The sequence below is a fragment of the Narcine bancroftii genome, chromosome 2 (genome assembly GCF_036971445.1).
Source record: "Narcine bancroftii isolate sNarBan1 chromosome 2, sNarBan1.hap1, whole genome shotgun sequence".
NCBI lineage: Eukaryota > Metazoa > Chordata > Chondrichthyes > Torpediniformes > Narcinidae > Narcine > Narcine bancroftii.
Window position 1 is genome coordinate 321,665,146 of NC_091470.1, and position 18,077 is coordinate 321,683,222.

The 18,077-nt window shown below is 40.3% G+C and overlaps 1 protein-coding gene across 12 annotated transcripts in view; it reads left to right on the forward strand.

The window, feature by feature from the left end:
• Positions 1 to 8,902, forward strand: part of rad54b (RAD54 homolog B) — a 168,767-nt gene extending 159,865 nt beyond the window's left edge. For 9 of the 12 annotated variants that reach the window (XM_069921887.1, XM_069921886.1, XM_069921883.1 and 6 more), the window contains 2 exons: positions 6,274 to 6,474; positions 7,180 to 8,902. In XM_069921887.1, coding sequence (XP_069777988.1) covers positions 6,274 to 6,474; positions 7,180 to 7,400 — 422 coding nt within the window. In that variant the 3' untranslated portion in view covers positions 7,401 to 8,902. Of the gene's footprint in view, positions 1 to 1,301; positions 1,378 to 6,273; positions 6,475 to 7,179 lie in introns of those variants that run through there. The other 3 variants (XM_069921890.1, XM_069921888.1, XM_069921889.1) reach the window with 3 other exon arrangements.
• The last annotated feature ends 9,175 nt before the right edge of the window (positions 8,903 to 18,077 follow it).

Here is an 18,077-nt window from a genome sequence, read left to right on the forward strand (position 1 = left end):
CACTTGCTAATTTTTATACTCAATACCCTGACTAATAAGACAAGCACCTTCTTTATCACCCCATCCACTTGTGTTCCCCTTTCAGAGAAGTATAGACTTGTCGCTCAAGATCTTTCTGTATATCAATGTTCCGAAGGGTCCTACATTTACTTTATATTTTCCTCTTATATATGACCTCACACTTGCCCAGATTAAATTTCATCTGCCCATATTTCTAACTGATCTATTTCCTGCCATATCCTGAGATGACCTTCCTCATTATCCACAAGTCTGCCAATTTTTGAATTATCTGCAAACTTACCCATTCACCCACATTTTTTTCCAAATCATTCATAAATATCGCAGTCCTAATATTGACCCCTGCAGAACACCACCAATCACAGACCTCCAGTCAGAATAACACCTCTCCATCAATACCTTCTATCTTCTATAGCCAAGCCAATTTTGAATCCAATGTACCTTAATATTTTGTATCAGCCTACCATAAGCGATCATGTTAAATGCTTTACTAATGTTCACATCGACATCATCCACTACCCTACCTTCAATCATTTTCATCACCTCATCTCCAAGAGAGTAATTAATTTTTGGAATTCTCTGTCCAAGTATGCTGTTGAGACTGTCATTGAGTATATTCAAGGTAGAAATCAATAGATTTTTAGATCTTAAAAGATTAATTAAATGACAGAATATTCAGGAGGAAGTGAATGGCCCATTCCTGCATCTTTTTCATAAGTATGTTCAATGCCCCAAACTGTTTGTTCATCTGGAGTATTTTTCTTTGTCCTCCAATTACATTTTGCTAAATAAAAATGCATATAGGAAAGTCAACAAAAGTTCAATTTTCCAAAGTAGTGGTAGTAAGTGCCTTAACATATTTGCAAATATTGAGAAGCAGTGGCTGCTTGACTATTCGGAGGAAGGATGTCACAACTAAAACAAATACTTAATTTTGCATAACTTCAGTTACACTGATCAGCCACAAGATGGCATATTTTGTACAAAATGAACAGATAAACCAGAGCATTAAATTGAATATATTTCATTCGAAGTGTTTAAACTCTTTCAAAATGTAGAAACCTTTTAACCAAAGTACTATGAGTATTGTTAGAAAGAAACTTGGCTCTGACAAGTAAAGACAGATTAAATTATAAATGGACAAGGTTTCCAGTCTATGGAAACCCAGTGTATTATTTTTAGCATGTATGATTTAAGTTTCCAGATAAACATTATTTTACTCCTTCAGAATCACTCAAAAATGTAGACATGATTATTTCTGTACCTGTGTTTGTATTTTTCAGTGGATGCCAATCCAACACATCAGGAATGTTGGAACAGATTTTGAACTGACTTGGCATGATGTCATTGAGCTCCTTTGTAAATTGCCTTTTTATATTTCTTCATTGGATCATCAGATCTTCCATGTTTTTCTCTGACTTTTTAAGGGTTTTATGGAAACGTGAATTTGCATTTAAAATGGATTTATATTGTTCAAATTTTGATGAAACTAATTAGAATGGTTTAAATATAATACTTTATTTTACAATTTCTTCAGAATCATGTTACTGTTTTTAAATGAATGCAACGCTTTCACCTCTGTGATTATCAAATGGAATTATGATTTTTTTTTCCCCACAGTTCTTTCTATGAAGCAAAATTAAACCATTAATGACCATTTGATGAATAACAGATATTTGGATAATAAAAGTTTCTGTTTGAAGACCCATTACAGTGGAACTAACTAGCTTTAGTTTTTTGGGTTTAGTACAAGTCTTGGGCTTCTAGTTATTATCCAGCTTTGGGTACATGATGTCGATAACAAGTAAGACTTAATCAAGCTTGCATGTTCCATAGATCATTGTCAAATAGGCTGCATGTCATCTAAAGGCAGATGTACCTACCGAAATGAATTTGATCTCATTAACACTTCCAACTGATAAAGGACAAAGAGAAATTTGTTGGAGATATTTTCTAGCATAGGTATCATTTTAAAACCAGAGGAAAATCTGTCTGATAGCTAGAATGTTTAGGTTTATTTTTCATGTATTTCCTAGGTGAAAAAGGTTCTTCTGCAAACAGATCAACAAGTTATCTCCACCATTAGATACAACTGTGAGTTGAGCACAATTTACACGGCATAGGATCACGATGAAAAGGGAAATGTGGATTAGACATTGGCTTTGCGGGAGAAGCCAGAGTGGTAGAAGATGATTGCCTCTCTGGAGGCCTATGATTAGGGACTGGGTCCATTGTTGTTTGTCATCTATATTAATGAAAAATACAGAGTGAATTACAAATTATTGTGATATTTGTGAAACATACCAATTATTTAGATAAAAATGTAGATGGACTGATGAGTAGGATTTTAGATGACACTAAAATTCTTGGCATATGGTTAGTGAAGAAAGTTGTAAAAGGATACACAGTAAATCAATTGGAGATATGGGCAGAGAAATAACAGATGAAGTTTAATGCAGACAACTGTAAGGTGTTCCACATCAGGCAGTTAACTAAATGGCAGGAACAAAGATGTACAGAAGAACATTGGGGTACAATCCTGGAGTACAGTTCTGGTTGGAAGAAGTTCACCAGGATGTTGCCTGGATTAAACAGTACGAACTCACAGACTCCAGTGATCCTCTCTATCATTCTTATGGTCCTATGGATTGACCTCCAATTGACCAGCAACTGTACCACACTGTGATGCAGCCAGCCAGGATGGTCTTGATAGAATTCTGTGGAAGGTTGACATAATGGTGGCTGGTAGCATTGCCCACTTCAGTCTTCTCAGGAAGTGCAGTCACTGTTGCATCTTCCTGTCAAATGAGGAGATGTGTGTTCCCAATAGGTGACTATTTATGTGAACTCCAAGGAACTTGGTGCTCTCCACTCTCTCCATTACAGAGTTGTTGATATTGTAGTGGAGGGTGGTCATTCCTGGTCCTCCTGAAGTTCAAGATCATCTCCTTCGTCTTGTCCACATGGAGACTCAGGTTTTATTCTCACACCATAATCAAGAGATTTTCCACCTCTTCTTTGTAGAGCGACTCATCGTTGTTGCTGATGAGGCCAATTACTGTTATGTCATCTGCAAACTGGATGACACTGTTGGAGCTGGATCTGGCAATGCATTCGTGGGTCAGTAACATGAACAGGAGCAGGCTGAGCACACAGCCCTGAGGAGTGCCAGTGCTCACGTTTGACTTTCTGCTACCATCCCAGACAGATTTATCTTTCTGTTAGAAAATCCAGAATCCAGTTACAGAGAGGTTGTTAAGTCCCAGCGAAGAAAGCTTCTCCACCAGCCTCTGGGGAATGAACATATTAAATACTGAGCTGAAGTCAATGAACAGCATCCTAGCATATGAGGCATTGTTCTGGAGGTACAGTGCCCTCCATAATATTTGGGAAAAAGGAACTTTTTTCCTTTATTTTCCCCTGTGGTCCACAGTTTAAAATTTGTAATCAAACATTCACATGTGATTAAAGTGCACATTCCAGATTTTATTCAAGGGTGTTTGTGTATGTTTTGGTTTGATCATGTAGAACTTAGAGCACTTTTTATATATTGTCCCCTCATTTCAGGGCACCATAATATATGGGACAGAGCAATGGTATATATATTAAAGTAGTCATGTTTAGTATTTTGTTGCATATCCCTTGCATGCAATGACTGCTTGAAGTCTGCGATTCATAGACATCACCAAGTCATGAGTATTTTCTATGGTGATGCTCTACCAGGCCTCTATTGCAGCCATCTTCAGCTCCTGCTTGTTTCAGGGGCTTGACCCTGTGATAGTACAGATTCTATCACCAATGTGTATATGTACAGATGGTAGTGTAGGATGACTGTGATTGGCTGAGAGTGTAGCCACACCTACTGGCAGGTCTTAAAGGATTGCTCAAGCCAAACCAGGTCATTCTGGACTGGTCGACCTACTTGTGATATGCTCCAGTCTTTTAGTTAATAAAAGCCTTGGATTGGATCAACAAGTCTTTGGTTCTTTCGACACGCACTACAGTCCCCTTACGTTTTCTCTTCAGCATATGTAAAGCATGCTCAATTGGACTGGGATCGGGTGACTGACTTGGCCATTCATGAATTTTCCTGGTTTAGGTTTGAAAAATTCCTTTGTTGCTTTAACAGTATGTTTGAGATCATTGTCTTGCTTTAGGATGAAGAGCCTTCCAATGAGTTTGGAGGCATTTGCTCAAACTTGAGCAGATAAGATGTTTCTGTACACCTCAAAATTCATTTTACTACTGCCATCAGCAGAAACATGAAAATGAGTCCTCCAGTACCTGTGGCAGCCATAACAGCCTCAATAGCATATTTCCCAGATGAGGTGCTTTGGACCTTGGGCAACTCCTTACACCTCTACACTTTGCTCTTGCCATAACTGCTACAGGTTAATCTTGGTCTCATCTGTCCTGTCCACAAGATCTTTTTCCAGAATCCTGCAGGCTCTTTTAAATACTTCTTGGCAAACTTTAATCTGGCCATCCTGTTTCTGTGGCTAAATAGTGGTTTGCATCTTACAGTGCAGTCTCTATTTCTGTTCATTAAATCTTCTGTGGGCATTAGTCAATGACACCATCCACACCTGCCTCCTGAAGAGTGTCTATCGGAGACAGGCATTTGGGGATTTTCTTCATTGTGATGAGAATTCTTCTGTCATCAGCAGTGGAGTCTTCCTTGGCCAACCAGACACTTTGGATTACGCTCTTTCTTCTTAATGATGTTCCAAGCACTTGATTTTGGTCATCCTAAGGTTTGGGAAATGTCTCTTACTATTTTATTCTTTTTTTTCAGCCTCATAATGACTTCCTTTCTTTCATTTGCACACCTCTGGTCCTCATGTTAAAAAATGGCAACTACAGACTCCAAAGGTGATCAAAAGCTTAGAAGCAAGTGTTACAGGCCCAGAGGACCCCCAAAACCCAGCAGCAATAGAAATTCGCCAAGACAGATAGTTACTTAAATAAAAATCATTTTTATTTTTCTTTAAACATAAAAACAGGATCAAACTTTAACTTATTAATATTAACTTAACCCCTTTCTAACTCTAAGCACACGTGTATGTAATGTGTATAAGTTCAGAAAAGTTCTTTGATTCACACTCCAATCTCACTTCTCACTCCTCCAAGTTCATTGGTATCAGGCAATTCTTATACTGTGCACAGAATTTAACATTTATGAATTTTCATCAAGCTCTGGTGCTTAAATGTTGCCACTCAGGAAGGTTCTTGTCAGTTTCAGAGAGATTTGTTGCTTGTTGATCACACACAAACTGATTCCCTCCGATCAGCCACTTCAGCGTCTTGCCGAAGAAACCCGTCCCCATCAGGGTTTTCCAAATAATAACCTCTTCTTCTGCAGTTCACCACAGAGTTCCTTTTGTTTCCCTTATTTCAGGTGAAACACTCTAGCTAGCCATTTCCTCTTGTATAGACCTCAAGGGTTTTCAACAGGCTGAACTTGGAACTCACAACCCATTTTCAAAATGGGGTTTCAACAAGCTGCCAGCTTGCCATGATTGCAGAAACTAGTTCTCTCTCTCTCTCTCTCTCTCTCTCCAAGAGAAAGCCTGTTTGATCTCTTCTCTCTCTGCTTGCAAAACCACATGACCATCTTAGAACAGCAAACTGCAACCAGACAGATTGTGGCACCAGACCAAATCTTCTGAGTCCATTCATCTGTTGCTTTCAAAACAATAATCCATTTACACTTGCTTTTGAAATTCTTTAGCAAAGGAGTCTTCTTGTTTTATTGTCTTTGCAAAGGCTCTCAGTGACTTACTCTCAGCAAAGCTCTTGCATTTTAAAGGAGATCTGTTTTGTGAAGTGTTTGTTTGTGACCTACACTACCCCGACAATCTATCTCCTTCAAAAACATATCTATATACAATATAAAATATATAATCTGTCACACAAGCTTCACTCTCTTATACCTGCACCAATGATGCAATTAAATATACCTGAGAAATCACAAATACCTGTGAAGCCAAATGTCCCAAACTTTATTGTGCCATGAAATGGGGAAACTGTATAAAAAGTGCTATTCAACCAAAATGTATACAAATAGGTCAGGATGAAGTGAAGAGACAAGGCTATAGTATCATCTGTGGAATGGTTTCTTCTATAAGCGAATTGAAATGGGTCCAGCCTCACTGGAAGGTGTGCTTTGATACATTCCATCACTAGACGCTAAAAGCAGTTTATAATGGTTTAAATGACTGGTGTATATTTTGGTAACTTTTTTTTCTGTTATAGGGACCATAGAAGAGAAAATTTTTCAGCGGCAAATCAGTAAGCAAAGTTTGTCTGGTGCAGTGGTTGACCTAAAAAAGAAGAGAGAACATGCCAGCTTTTCCCTAGAAGAACTGAAAAATCTTTTTGAATTAGTCGAAAATTCTGATTGTCTTACCCATGATCTCCTCTCCTGTAGTTGTTTGAAAAATGGAGAGCTGTTGGGTAAGTATTGAGGCTTGATAAATTTTGAAAACAAGATTTTGGTGAGATCCCAATAAAAATGCAAAACAATTATTATGCTATCCTGCACCAAAGAAGTAAGCCCAAAATATTGGGAATACCAGGATGTTACTTCATCACATTAAAAACCACTCACAAAGAGTTGAAACGCATGACCTTATCTCACAGCAGAGTGGATCAAATGGCATTAATTGCTTCATTTTCTGTGATCAGATGCTGGGTACTGCCCTGAGTTGAGACATATGCCTTTTACCCTAACTCCTCCTGTGCCCTCATGTGGCTCCATGATAAAGATCTGAACATTATTCTGAGAAATCTTGGAACAATTTATATAGCAGATTGACTAAAGGAAAATGTATAATGCAGCTTCAACGGAGCAATATCAAATAACAATTGACAATATATTAGAACTGGTGTGGTAGGTTTCAATTTCCTCCTTTCAAATGCCCTTAGCTTTTGAGCCATTTTTAAAAATTCTGCTGAATGTTGACTAACACCACTTTAGCTATCTTTCTGTTTTGTAAGGTATCTCAGAAAGAAAACTTAATAATATGATGCATCCAAAAGCTGGTGTCATCTCATATCAAATTGAATTATAGCAATTTTAGCAATCAGATTTGTTGTGAAAAAGTTTTTACAATGCACCTGAAGCCAATGTATTTGAATTAATTGTTTTTGTCCTTCCAGCAAAAACTGCTAAAAAATCTCTGACTCCTAGAACTTGTCAACTGGGCTGGAATTCAGAAATGCTTGTTTCCAAGGAAAACCTTTCAATGTCAGAACTAATGCACTGGAAGCACTATTCTGGAGAAATTCAATACTTTCCAGATCCTTATCTTGAAAAAGCAAAAGAAAATATAACCTTCATATTTCAAAATGCAACAAAACCACACACTGTATTCAACTGAGGGAAAGATGGAAAAAGTACACGTACTTTCAATGGAATTTCACTTCTAATTCTACTGACTTTTGTTTAATAGTTTGGTAGACATTTTTTTTGGATTGTTCCTAGCTTGACTTCAATTCACATGACTTATTTTTAATGACATTAATCAAGTTCGGGACATTAACTACTAGATACTCATCAGTCTGGATAGATGAAATAAACTTTCCTAATCAAAAACATCCCTTAACAAGATTAATCAAAAATATTCTCACTGTTCTGATAACCAGTAGTGAGAAATTGCAAATGATTGATTTAAGACAGATGAGGTGAAGATTTGTATGGTAGATTGACCACTTCACCTTGGTCCTTGCATCCTGAAAGCACAATTTCAGAAATGAATCAGCTGTGCTCATCCACAACACCCAAATAAGTCATTTTTGACACATCTGGCAATGATATGAAAAAAAAAGAAATGGAACTTTATCCTGCATGTAACCAATGGAGAGTGACAATATCCAGTGACTAATGTTTCTGTTGGTTCCCAATTTCCTCCCTTCTTGAGTGGTGAAATTGGGTAAGCATTTCTATATACGCAAATATGTCTTTCCTGAGCATTGATAATCTATTTTGCATTGTTGCTTAGCAAAGTAGCAAAATAATTGGCATCTGACCACGCACATTCTCCTGCTCAGAATGATGGCAATTAGGAAGTTTCCCATCAAAACCTTGTGACCACATTGTTACATTGACTTATTGTTTAATTTCTGTGAATTCCATGTGTTGCAGTTTGTAGAATCTCTTTTTAAGTAAACATAGAATAAACTTTGGAAGTAAAATATGCTGTCTGAATACATATCTTGTATAGTTGGCATTGGGGATAGTGCAGAGCCATTACAGCGCCAGTGATCGGGAATGGGGTTCGAATCCCAGAGTGTCTGGAAGAAGTTTGTACATTCGCCCCATGTCTGCGTGGGGCTCCAGTTTCCTCCCACTATTCAAAGTGTACCGAGGGTTGTAATTAGTTGTAATTGGGCGGCACAGGCTCGTGCACCCAAATGGCCTGATACTATCCTGCATGTTTAAAATTAAAAAAAAATTCCTTCATGTCCATGGTTGACTCAATGGAATCACTAGATTGAAATAGATTTACCTTGGAATATCCTTGGATTTTAAATTATTTCAGCATGTAAATTAATGGACAGTGACTTGACTTGAAAGCATTGAGAGTGATGCTGTATTTTTCAGCTCCAATCAAGCTAAGAACTCATTCACCAAATGCCAGTGATCAGACCTTGGTAGTCTTTGTTTGTAACTTCAGATATATCGTTAGATCGACTGGAGGGGCAGCTGCTAGCATGACCAAACACTTTTTTTGTAACAGAATAGATACAGTACATACCATACTTGTTATTCCACAAGTGTAATGCAACAAACCTTTTTGTAAGTCTAATTTCTAAAAAGACTTTGAAATGTAATCTGTGATCCAATAGAATTTTAATAATACACTTCAAAAGCTTGCTTAAATATTATCAGTATTGTTTTTATCAAAGATTTACTAAAACAAGGACTAAAACTATCCACAGTGTTACACTACGCATGAACACGTTGAACCAGGTTTTTTTCCTCAAATAACCAGCATTCCAAATGCTTCAATGCATTTACAACATTTATGCAAACAGGTGGGTGGCTGACAAATTTCCAAACTTAATAAAGTATTACAATTTTCCTTTATTCCTTGATGGTGACAGTTTGAGCTTTAAAATATTGACTCTGAACGGGATATAGTGAATGCAACAGTTTCCCACCCGCGACATGTGTATCTCATGTCTCTTGTATACAAAGCGATTGCTTTGCCAGACGTATAATGGTACAGTACATATATATAACCTATAATACATATGTCGATAGTCATAATTGCCTACGTTACTGGCTTATGTATGTGCAGTACTGTACTTTTGTTATTTTAATGTGAGTGAACTTCCCTACTTACAAATAAAAGGTTTACAGTATTGTACAACATTAACCTAATTAACCCATATATTACTTTTTCAGATACATTAGCTGAAATATAATACTGTATGTGTACAGTATCTTGGCTGTTTAGTCAATACAGGTACACTACAGTATCCCATATAGCTTTGCTAAGTATATAATATGGTGTTTGCACAATGTCCAAATCGCATAACGTCCTATTTCACAGGACATATCGTGGACGTTAAGTGGCGCATGACTGTGTGTGTGTGTGTGTGTGGTAATCGGCTTGTATTTAGTGTGGTTGGAAATGGTGAAAAATTATATGTTTATACACCTTGTATGTCAATTTTATTTCCAGTCTCACAACATACCCCAGCAACAAATGTGAGCACTAACGATGTTTCCTTGTCACTCTAACCATAATAATTTTACCAAAGGAAAATAAGAGAAATCAAGTTTAAATTAACCAAGGTCACATATTCCTTATACTTTTTTTGGGGGGCACCTGAAATCATGATGTAATAATAGATAATTTGCCTACAGTTTCAGTTGGGGAAAATTCTTATAATTTTCCAAATACAAAAATGGTAAAAGGTAAAAAGAGATAAATTGTTGAAAGAAAGTGTCTGAAATCCTTTAGTAATAAATTCAAATGAATGATGAAGGATTTATCTTCGAGGCAAAATGATAACATAAGCTTATTATTCTTTGCAATGTACGTTGGTTCGCCAACATGAGATCCCATCCACGCGTGCACAGCCATTACATCTGTTGACTTGCAAGGAGCAGCACGTGTTTTTGGTGCGGGAGCAAAAGCGCTGAATCAGTGGGGAATCACAGTAGAGTGATCCCAAAAAAACGCTAAATTAGTGGGCCTGCAGGAGCAGAGTCCTGAGGGAGATCGCAGGAGAGCAATCCACAAAATGGAATGAAAACGCCGAAGGAGCCCTCCAGAGAAGGAGGGGGGGAGCAGTAAAAATTTCAGGATTGCCAGTGGGAGGTTCCTGGGTTCCGGTAAAGGGAGGCCCCGAGGTAGCCCTCTGGAGGCAGAGGTGTACTGGAAAAAGTCTTGGACAACTGGCGGGAGGTTCCTGGGTCCTGATGAGGGGCTGGGGCAGAGGCAGGGCATCAAGGACCCGAGGAGGAAGGCCTACAAGAAGAGACCCCATAGTGCTTCGTTAGCACCAAAAATCCAGCGGGCCTGTTGGGGTGCAGTGTCCCAGCTGAGGAGCAGCAAGGCTGATCTACCTGCATTGGGGGTGGGATCAGGTGGCAGTGGAGGGGGCCAAGCCTGGCTGTACTGACCTAGTGTTGTTGAAGTTGGGGTATGAAAACGATAGCAGCAATGCCGATCTACCTCCGCTGAGGGTGAGATCAGGCAACAGAGATCTACATTCACTGAAGGTGGGGTCCAAGTCTGGCTGCACTGACCTGGCTTCGTGGAAGTCGGGGTCTCAAAAAGCAAGCAGTGATACCATTATGCCACTGCATGAGGCAATTGGACCTCAGTACGTGGAGTGGTTGCAAGAGCAGGTAGGACCTGATTCAAACCTAGCACATCGTGTAGCGAAGCCGCCCACTTGACGGGCGAGAATAACCAGAAAAAGCCTGAGAAAGGGTGTGGTCTCTGCATAACGGGCACCTGCTCGATCGGGGCCTGAAAGTAAGGCCTGCCAGAGAGCAGAGGCCTTAACAGGCGATGAAATTATGTCGTCTGGACAAATTGGAGGAACTGGTGATGGCCATGGTGAACAGGTTTCCTATGCCATCAGAGCAGGGGGAGGACATTTATGACTATACGTGGGAAGATGATGAAGGGCTGGTAATAGAGGCCAAGTCACCCAAATTCCCATACGCTGCTCAGGCCAGTCAGGAGCAGAATATACTGGCTATTGCCGCAAAGTTTGAAGTACCGAGGAGTATTGGCCAGCCACTAGAGGATGATATTGCGGGATCTATAACATACATGGTGTTGAATACTTTTCAGGAGATGGTACTAGAAGAATCCATCAAGAAGTCTCCCTGCCCTGTTAACTGCCTTAAGGTAAACCCTGCGATATGGGACAATTTGAAAGTCTTCACAAGGGCAAAAGGCATGAAATTGCAAAGACTACAGGGGTCATATCACTTCATTTGCACAAATGCTCTCACATGATTTATTGGAGACCCAAAAAGATGCTCTAGGGCACACACATCAAACTCAGGCCCGCAGGCCAAATTTGGCCCATGATATAATTATATTTGGCCTGCAAGATCATATCAAATATGTATTAGAGCTGGCCCGCTGGCTGCCACGCCAGTATAGCGCATGCACAGCTAATACTACAAATCCCAGAATGCTTTGCAAATGCGTTGGCGCCGGCCCCTCAGCCTGCTAATCGCCCCCACCTCCTCTCTTTCATTAGCATCTGCGACCTGTCGCCCAACTCACATGTAATAAACCCCTTACGAAAAATGGCCAAACGAAAGACAGAAAACAGGACCTTTCAAGACAGGTGGGAGGCAAACTGACCTCAGACTTTGATGAACTTGCATCTAAGAAGAGATGCCAAGTATCTGGTTTAGACCCAGGTGCATCAGAGTAAATCACAGTGTAGCAAGCTAAGCTTGGATTAATATTTTCTTTGGTTAACTTTGGACTGTTCATAGTTGAAAGATTGGATTTTCATTGAAGCAAGTTGTTATTTTTTTGACTTGTTGGCTTGTGAAAAAAAAAACATTTAAAAGGAGCTTCAAGGCTATAGAGAAGTATTATTTATTGAATATTTTATTTCTCATTTGTTAATGCTTCTTCTGGAAAGAGTTTAACCAAAACTATTATTAAACATTTATTTTAATAAGAAAAAGTTTAACATTACATATGTTGAAAGAAGAGAAAATATGCAGATGTTGTTGAAAATTTTCAATAAATATTTAGTTTGGCCCACAACTTAGTCCAAGTTTTTAATTTTGGCCCTCTGTGAATTTGAGTTTGACACCCCTGCTCTAGGGCTTTTATCCCATGCAAACTGAACTGAATGCTTTCAGGAAGGAGCTGATGAAGCCTGACCTAAATGTAGGATATGCTCATTTGTGCAGACCATCTAACCCTGTATCGAAATTTCTATTTGGTGACAATCTCAGCAAACAGGTGAAAGATTTGAATGAGCAGCAGAAGGCAACGGTTGGCAATGGTCAGAGGTTCAAGAGCACAGGCAAGAGAACCTGTTATGTTTCACCCCTATCGCAGGTATGCGGGGGAATTTAAGTGGGTTATCTGAGGCGATTTCCTGCTCCAAGTAGCTACAGCCAGCAGATCTTTTTTAGGGCAATGCTCTCTGTGGAGACAGCAGCAGCAGAATTTTTCCTGCTCAAAGTGCTTCATAGAGATGAGCCCAGAATGCACCAGCCCGCAGACTAGGCGGGTTGAGGAAGTGAATGCTATTCATTTACAGTTGAGTACTCTTGATAATTACAAGACTTTAAAAGTTGACAGTCGATTAACGCTATTCTATGATAGATGGCGTAATATTACCACTGATGCTTCTATTCGGCAGATGGTGAAGGGGTATAAAATCAAATTTGACCCACAGAAATCCCCGCTGATCAGGAGAAAAGGTCTCTATACATATATGTGCAGACCGCAACTGACGGAGACTGTACTTGCTGAAATCATGGCATTGAGAAAGAAAACCGTTATTGAACATTGTAGCCATGATAAACATGAGTTTGTATCAAACATCTTCTCACGACCCAAAAGAAGTGGCGGCACTAGAGTGATAATGGATCTATCGGATCTTAATGAATATGTCTTGTACAGGCATTTTAAAATGGATAACATATATTCTGTGTTGCCTATGTTACATAAGGGCTATTACATGGCCTCGATAGATTTGCAAGACGCATGCTATTCACTCATGATCTGCCCACAGCACAGGAAGATCTTGAAATTTACCTGGAAGGGAGAGCTTTGGCAGTATGAGACTTTGCTGAATGGGCTGAGCTCGGTGCCCAGGGCATTTACCAAGTTGCTGAAGCCGGTGTTTGCCAAGCTCAGGAAAGAGGGGCACATGGTAATGGGTTACCTAGACAATACTCTTATCGTGGGTAGATCATTTGAGGAAACAGAAAGGGGAGTAGCAGCCACCTTGAGATTATTAAGCCAAGTGGGGTTTTTTATACATCCTGAGAAATCAGTGTTGGTGCCTACCAAGAGGTTAAAATTCCTCGGATTCATTATTGATACAGAAGACATGAGACTTACCCTGCCAGAGGATAAAGCAGCAAAAATCAGGACTGCCTGCAGAGGGCTCATGACAGAGTGACATCCCTCCATAGGAAAGGTGGCCAGGTTGATTGGGAAACTGGTGATGGCTTTCCCGTCAGTACAACATGGCCTGCTAAATTATAGGTTCCTGGAATGGGACAAAATATCTTAAGGCAGCCATGAGACATTTTGACAGGCTCATGAGGCTAACTAATGAGGCCAGATCCAGCCTGGTATGGTAGATAGACCATATCTCGCAGGCTTACGCAAGGACAGAGCTCAGAAAGCTGGACCTGGAGATCAGGTCAGACGCCATTGGCGAAAGTTGTGGAGCCATGAATCTAAAGGTCTCTACTGGGGGCAGATGGACAGACATAGAGTTCAGGGAGGCCTCTAAATCAGGCATCAATTATTTGGAAATGCTAGCGGGGTTTCTGGCACTGAAGTCTTTCTGTGCGAGGGAAGCTGACATTAATGTACTGCTGGGGATGGATAACACTTCAGCTGTGGCCTACCTCAGTGATATGGGAGGTCTTAAATCTCCTTCCTGTAACAAGTTAGCCATTGAGACTTGGCACTGGTGCATTCAGAGGAGCATTTGGGTTACTGCCACCTAACGTACAGGCAGATCTGATGTCCAGAAAATTCAATGAGAGCACTGAATGGACTCTGGGTAAGAAATATTTTAAACTGCTAGCTGACACCTTTGGCATGCCAGAGATCGAGTTGCTTGCATCCAGGCTTAATACCCAGATTCTGAGGTTCATGTCCTGGCTGCCGGATCCCCAAGCGGAGGCCATTGACGCCTTTACTCTAGACTGGTAAAAATTTAACTTTTATGCATTTCCCCGTCCCTTTGGTGGCGAAGTGCCTGAATATGATGCCTCGGGATTGCTGGTAGTGTCTAATTGGCCTTCCCAATGCTGGTTCCCCATACTCCTTAGGCTTATGGTGGGGACTCCATTAATATTCACAAAAAACAGAGGTCTGCTAATCCAAATTATCTCATCCATTGACTCACTTAAGTCTGTTAGGTTGCAGGATCGGAGAGCGAGGACCAACGTAAACGCTCTGCAGCTTAGAAGTCTGGACATCCTCAAGGCATCCTGGAGAAAGTGTACTCAGAAACAGTATGCCTCCTATGTGGGGAAATGGAAAAGGTACTGTGGAGAAATTGGACTGAATGAACAGTCAGCCTCTATTGGAAAAATAGAGTTTTCTAACCGATATGTTCTATGTGCAGGGGGCCAGCTACAGTGCAGTGAATACAGCAAAGAGTGAGTTGGCTGCTTTATTGACGTTCCAGGACTCTGAACCACCCCCTGATCAAAAGATTTATGAAAGGAGTGTTCCACATGCGTCCTCTGGTACCCCGATATAAGGAAATTTGGGACATAAAGATTATTTTGGACTATCTAAGGCTACTGTCACTAACTTCCAGTTTGGATTTACATAGCCTGTCCCATAAGCTGATAATGCTGGTGGCCTTGACATTGGCCCAGAGGGTACAAAACTTTGTTTCACATTCATACCGAATATATCCATTGGGAGGAGGACTGTGTAAGCAATCAAGTTACAGATATTTTGAAACATAACAGGCAAGGGAGAATAGGGACAGAATTTTCATTGTATCCATATGGGGAAGATGAAAGATTATGTGTGTTGGATTGTTTAAAAAGATACATTGTACATACAAAACATATTAGACTAAATAAGAAATCGCATCAGTGGGGTACCCCCCAGACATCGGCCAGATAGTTGCACGAGGTCATGAAAGTGGATGGAGTGGATATTTCTCAGTTTGGGTCCCATTCAACTAGAGTGGCAGTGACCTCGGCAGCCAATAGGGCCGAGGTCCCTATATGGGAGTTCTTTCGCCAGACAGGATGGAGCAATGAGAGAACCTTTAATACGTTCTACAATAAACCTTTAACCTCAAAGGGACTGAGTTTCATAGCTGCCACCCTACACGCAGCGGATTGAACAAGGCCACGAGAAGGGGATCCATTGAGCTGATTATGGTCTGTCATACCACCCGAAGGGGATAAGCCACTGAGCTACAAACTTTCATGTTGGCGAACCAATGTACATTGCAAAGAATAATGAAGAGTTAAATGAGCACTTACCTGTGCAAAGTTTGATGATTATTATTCGAGCAAGAGGAGTTGGTGAGTCAACGTGCCCACCTCTCCCTCCCCTCTTTTTTCTTGTTTATGGATAAAGATGTTTTGGTGGCAATAAACATGTTCAGTCACAGGTTCGTGTTAAGGTTGGTTTGTTTAATTGAGTTCGTTTAGGTTCAGTGGCTTCTCCCTTCTGGACTGTAAAGGAATGGCCGTGCATGCATGGATAGGATCTCACCAACTCCTCTTGCTCAAATAATAGTCATCAAAATTTGCACAGGTAAGTGCAAATTGTGACAAAACACAATTCAGTTCAAATCAATTCAATAAGCTCAGAATGCTGTTGTAGAGAATATTCCAGGATTTAGACACAGCAATAATGAAGACTCAGTGAACTATTTTCAAATCAGGTTAGTGTATAATTTAGAGGGAACCGTGACTGTGTCCCAAAATGTCTGATGTCTTTGGTCTTGGCGATGGAGATCCTTAGTTAAGGAGATGCTATTGACTAGCCTTTAATTATTAAATGCAATGCATTTTATTTAGATAATATAGGCATCATGTACGTGATGGAGGGTTAATGGTTATGGAAGTACCAATCAAGGAGCAGTTTTGTCCTGGATGGTGTCAATCTCCTGGAGTATTGGAGCTGCACACACCCAGCCAAGGAGATAGTAGTCTATAATCCTCCGGAAAAATTACACCTCTCTGCTTCAAATTGTTCTTTTCTGTCCTCCCATTTTTGTAATTACACAGAATTTTATTTCACGATTTACCCAAGATTACTTAATGACAATAAATTAGCCAAAGATTTCCTTATTTATTTTTCTAAACAATCAGGAATGAATCAAGAGTTATGCTTATCTATGATCAACCAACTGAAAGATATGATTATTCATCTAGAATTCCACATGCATTATTGTGGCTAATCTCATCTTGCACATACGGGAATAGATACTACCTTACCAATTGTTTGGCTTCATTCTTTCAAGTGCTTTACATAAGCCCCTTTCACACTTGCATCCCACTAAATTGGCCGTTCAGTGTCCTGGGATAGGAATGGGGGCTTTGGCCTTTCACACTAGACCACTCCTATCTGGGACACTGAATGCTTTCACACTTGCAAGGGTCTATTTCCGGTGTTTGGTCTGTTCTATGTTAAATTGGAAGTCCCTGCATGACGCGGGATGCAAAAAAAAGGAAGTGATGCCATTTCATTCAGTAGAGATCACTCTGGACATCCTGAAGATGTGTGAATCCATCACCAGACAGTCAGGTCTCATCAGCCTCTTTATCTGCAAGATGGTACAAAATGACTGGTCTTAAAAGGCAGCAAACTCCAGATCTCAAGATGCAGATTTTTAATGATATCTTGCTTATAACCTGTGATGTGTTTGAGGAGGAAAGTTTGGCAGAGCTGAGAGTCCGCCATTAAAAAATGCTTGGCTATAATGAAGTATTTTGAACATAGCAGAGGATGTGGAAGAGGGAGAGACCTCAGGGAATCTCTGGAATCAAGTATCTGAAAAATACAATGATGCCCAGTGGTGCGAGAATCTATGATTATCTCGTGCCACATTCAATTTCATTGCTGGGATACTGGGGCCACATCTGAGGCATAAGAATACAAAATGTTGAAGTCTTCTGGAACCGCAGCTCAGGCTTGCACTACCATTTCTGGAGAGTATCGTTCCATCAGGGTGCTTCTTGGTGTTGGAATCTCCACTGTATTCACAGTGATGAGGCAGGTGACTGCAAGGTGAAAAAGTACCTCGTACCATGTCTCATTGGGCTGCGGACTGGGGGACCATCTTCTGGAGACTATAGAGGCGTTTGAAAGAAGGGGTGGTTATCCAATGTGTGCCGGTGCCATAGATGGCACACATATTCCCATCATTGCCCCACAGGATGATCCAGCATTCTACTACAATCGAAAAGGATGGCACTCTATCATTCTGCAAGCTGTTGTTGACCACAACTGCTGGTAAGGGTGATATTTCCATTATTAACATTTTTCCTCACTTGAAAATATAAACATTATGTGGTTCGAGGCGTCACCCTCTGTGTTTGCAGCTTCACGGATGTGTATGTGGGTTGGCCATGTCACACCCATGATGCTCGTGCTCTTCTCAACTCTAATTTACATAATTGCTGAAGGTGCAGGTGACCAGCTATTTCCCAGTGATGCAAGTGATTTTTGATCATGCGTTATGATGCCTTAACAAGTGCATGTGATCCTGTGAAGTTTATGATAAACCCCAGCTTTGAACATGATGCATGCCATTTGTGAGTTGAGACTGCGACTGTTCCCTCCTGCTCCTTCTCACCCATACACTCTATTTGATTGTATCGCAGG